The sequence below is a fragment of the Cynoglossus semilaevis genome, chromosome W, assembly GCF_000523025.1.
Source record: "Cynoglossus semilaevis isolate Cse_v1.0 chromosome W, Cse_v1.0, whole genome shotgun sequence".
Classification (NCBI taxonomy): Eukaryota; Metazoa; Chordata; class Actinopteri; order Pleuronectiformes; family Cynoglossidae; genus Cynoglossus; species Cynoglossus semilaevis.
Window position 1 is genome coordinate 13,381,950 of NC_024327.1, and position 4,866 is coordinate 13,386,815.

Genomic DNA, 4,866 nt, shown 5'->3' on the forward strand with positions numbered 1-4,866 from the left:
ACCAGAACTCTTCCTAGACCTGGCCGTCCAGCCAAACTGAGCAATCGTGGGAGAAGAGCCTTGGTGAGAGAGGTAAAGAAGAACCCAAAGATCACTGTGGCTGAGCTCCAGAGATGAAGTGGGGAGATGGGAGAAAGTTCCACAAAGTCAACTATAACTGCAGCCCTCCACCAGTCAGGGCTTTATGGCAGAGTGGCCCGACGGAAGCCTCTCCTCAGTGCAAGACATATGAAAGCAAACAGAGTTTGCCAAAAAACACATGAAGGACACCCAGACTATGAGAAATAGGATTCTCTGGTCTGATAAGACGAAGATTGAACTTTTTGGCATTAATTCTAAGCGGTATGTGTGGAGAAAACCAGGCACTGCTCATCACCTGCCCAATACAGTCCCAACAGTGAAACATGGTGGTGGCAGCATCATGCTATGGGGGTGTTTTTCAGCTGCAGGGACAGGATGACTGGTTGCAATTGAAGGAAAGATGAATGCGGCCAAGTACAGAGATATCCTGGAAGAAAACCTCTTCCAGAGTGCTCAGGACCTCAGACTGGGCCGAAGGTTCACCTTCCAACAAGACAATGACCCTAAGCACACAGCTAAAATAACGAAGGAGTGGCTTCAGAACAACTCTGTGACCATTCTTGACTGGCCCAGCCAGAGCCCTGACCTAAACCCAATTGAGCACCTCTGGAGAGACCTGAAAATGGCTGTCCACCAACATTCACCATCCAACCTGACGGAACTGGAGAGGATCTGTTAGGAAGAATGGCAGAGGATCCCCAAATCCAGGTGTGAAAAACTTATTGCATCATTCCCAAGAAGACTCATGGCTGTACTAGCTCAAAAGGGTGCTTCTACTCAATACTGAGCAAAGGGTCTACTTATGACCATGTGATATTTCAGTTTTTCTTTTTTAATAAATTTGCAAAGATTTCTACATTTCTGTTTTTTCTGTCAAGATGGGGTGCTGAGTGTACATTAATGAGAAATAAAATGAACTTTTTTGATTTTAGCAAATGGCTGCAATGAAACAAAGAGTCTGAATACTTTCCGCACCCACTGTATATTGTCGGGGGCTTAATGCCCCTGGTAGGGTCTCCCAAGGTAAATAGGTCCTAGGTGACGGATCAGACTAAGAGCGGTCCAAACCCCCCCTTGATGAAGAAAACAAAGTCAACAAAGAAGTTCACGTCACCCGGATGGATGCCACCGGGGCCCCACCCTGGGGCAGACGAGCTCCTGGTGGCCCGGCCGGGCTCAGCCCGAACAAGCGACGTGGGCCCGCCTTCCAGTAGGCCCACCACCCGCAGGAAGGCCCACACGGGGTCGGTGCCCTGTGATTTTGGTGGCGACCTTGGTCGAGGACCCCGACGTCCCAATCCTTGGACATCTAGTCTAGCTATGGGAACATGGAATGTCACCTCGCTAGTGGGGAAAGAGCCTGAATTTGTGCGGGAGGTTGAGCGATACCGGCTAGATATAGTTGGGCTCACCTCCATGCACAGTCTGGGCTCTGGGACCCAACTCCTTGAGAAAGGCTGGACTCTTTTTTACTCTGGAGTTGCTCGTGGTGATATAATATTTTATTAGAAAAAAGCTTATTTTCCCTTTTTTGATAAACACTGATATACTGTACATTGGCCTTCTTTTGTCATGCATGTATAAAGTGTACCTTACTCAAACCACCACAGTATTAATATTCCAGTTTTTGCCTTCTAGATATAAATATATAAAGTAGACCAGATCTGTGACCTATATGACCTATTAAATACTAGAATTACTCCACTCCTCCTACAATAAGAGGAATAAATTGAAATTTCTGACTGTATTTCCACTGCACTGTATACTGAGGTCTACTATTATATTTCAAATAAAAGACAGTATGTCTTATATGCCTGTTGTCGTAGACATTTTTACATAATTTGGAAAAATCAAGAGCCAACAGAGTTTGTCTTTAATAGATTTATTCTAAATATCTTGGCCAAAAGAGCCACTCCTAACTCATGTCTAATACAGTTGTTAGAGAGGACTGACCCCCTGTTAGGTGGGCTCTCTTTTATATGGTTTTACATGGTTACATAACACAGTCGTTAAATTTCAGTTCAGACAAAGGACACAATCATTAACCAGCCAAACTTCCTCTAGATTAGGAAGTCCCCTCTTTATGATCACCAAAATCCATTACCTGGATTCCAACCTAGTCAAGAGGAACACACATTCCCTAAAAAGTCAACTATTACAATTTATCACCATGTGACCAAGAGCTTGCAGACACTTCCCAGTAGACAATTAACTTAAAGCCATAATACTATAAGTTATATAGCCCAAGCAGTTCTCTTGCACACAATCAACACACTTTCCCTCAGTTTAAACACTAATATAACATTTTCATACACACTGTACAGTGATGGGATGGTGGCACTTCCAGGCCAATGTACAAAAGTTTATATTTCCCATAATGGACTGGGGTTGATTAATGAATGATTAATAAATAAACTGATTAATAAATTGATTTTTTAATTTTTTAGCAGGCTCTTAACTGTCTTTATGTAACATAGTGTAGGGACATAACAATATCCCTTTATAAATAGCTTCACTTTGGATAAAAAGAAAGAAATGCCATCAAACAAAGTGTCTGCCAGATGTTTTCCATGTTGAATGTATCAAATGTCGGTGTCTGGATAAAAAGGCGCTGTTTAAATCGACAAAGTACTGACATTACAGGCAGTTATACAGCTTTGATCCAGTCACTGTAGCCGACTTTAAAAAAACAAAGGTTCCATGCAGTTGATGTTAATACCAAACTGACTAAGTAGTGTTGGACTGACAGAGGAAATAGTTGATATTAATACACTAGTAATTATTTCCTACATTGTGGCGGGCACTGAGGGGCATGCCTCTCACCCAGTAGGGTTATGGGTAAAGGGCCGTGTTAAGTGCCCATAGAGGTTGGTGCTCAGCGCCATGTTCTCTCTCTGTTCCTGTTGTCACGGACGAATAAAGAAGTGTAGAGCACCTGCGCCTCAGAGTCATCCTTCAACTGCCGCAACATATACAAATAGGTTAAAATGAATTAGTTAATAAATATTCAGAGGCCTTGATACAGACTTTGAACAGAGCGTAGAGTGAGTGAGCACCACCTAATGTAAAGCTGACGTTAACTCTGGGAGCGGACCTTTATGAGACGATGTAAACAGAGGCATACAAACAACCATTGTTTACAACTGTTGCTTCATGAACAGACACAATGGTGATGGCTCCATGTCTGAGCAGCAGGTAATTTGATGTAACAAGGGAGCAATCTTAGAGCAGCACTGAGCAGAGCAATCTAATGCAACCGTAAAGCAGATCAAACATGTTTATTGTATAAAAGGGACATAAAGTGCCATGGCTCAACTCCACTGCCATGCCATGCCATGCTAAAACCTAGGTTTTACGCTTTATATAGGTTTTTTTATCCATGTGTCAACAGCACTATACTATTGCAAGAAAGAAAAACATATACATCACAGTATTTTTAGCATATTACAACACTGAACTGTATTTTCTGTGTACTGTGTGTATATGTAGTGGTTGACAACTCACCCGAATGAAGATCAGCGCACTGGAGTCTCCAACTTTGTATTTCCCCTCTGACACCTTGACCATAGGAAACTGAGCTGGACAGGAACAGTGACCCAGAATCTCCCGTACCTGTAGAGAGCACGATACAATATTTTATCAAAGTACAAAACACCACATATTTACATGTTTAAACAATGTTAAGGCTTTGAACTGACCCGAAATCCAACCTTTAACGTTTTCTCATTATAACTCTGACATTAATCTTTATTCATAACTTTAAGAACAGTGCGCACACACAATAAATGTACCAGCTGCCATGTCATTGGTCTTCATGACTTAATTAACTTTTATATCCTACGACACCCCCTGTATTTAGGAAGGTTGTCATTCACAGATATTGTCACTGAACTTCCATGTTCATTGAATTAAAGCGAGATTTTCTTTCTGTTCCCATTAAGGGAACTAAAACCACAAATCAATGCAATGTGACCACCTTAGCAAAAATAAAGAAAATATTTTAATTAAAATTCATTTGTCTTGCTGGGTCCCCAAATGTAACAGCTCTGAGCTCCCCCAACAGTACCCTGCCCCACACCTAGGAAACCACTGTGTTGATCTAATTTTATTATCATCAAACATAAAACTTAGTTTATCATCATTGTTTTGAATTACTGAACACACGTGTACACAACAAGATCAATATGTGTCTAAACTACTTATATATTTACAATTAAAATTAACTAAATAAATTGTGTGTAATCACATTCAGACACAGATCTCTAACATTGACCTAAGTGCAGCAGCAGCTCCTAAGTGTCAGACACATCAACACAAAGACTCTGTTTTATGGTGTGAGAAATTAAGCGTCATGGCTGTCTGGAATTATGAGGGTGTTTTAGTGTGTGTGTGCGTCATCTTCCTGTCAACTGCTCCCACTCCCTCTCCCTCCCTCTCTCTCTTTCTCTTTCTCTCTAAGCACCTAAATGCCCCAACCTTTCTCTCACACCCACCACATTAAAAGCACTCCCTCAGCCCATCTCACCCAAACATTTCTGTAATTAAAGTCACCACTAAGTGTCACAAAAGGACAAAAGTACATATGTGGACATACTAATGAACACTACTACATGCAGCAGTGTTTCTGCCTGTCTTCTTCTTTTTCTTTCGGCTTTGTCCCATTTTTTTTCAGGGGTTGCCACAGCAAATCATTGATTTCCATCTCTCCCTGTTCTCTGTATCTTCTACTCTGACTCCAACTATCTGCATGTCCTCCCTCACTGCATCCATATATCTCCTCTTTGG

At 41.7% G+C, this 4,866-nt stretch overlaps 1 protein-coding gene across 1 annotated transcript in view; it reads right to left on the reverse strand.

The window, feature by feature from the left end:
• Positions 1–4,866, reverse strand: part of LOC103397239 (GAS2-like protein 1) — a 49,312-nt gene that overhangs the window by 24,329 nt on the left and 20,117 nt on the right. The window contains 1 exon segment of the mRNA XM_008335458.3: positions 3,586–3,693. Within this exon segment, the coding sequence (XP_008333680.3) occupies positions 3,586–3,693 (108 nt within the window).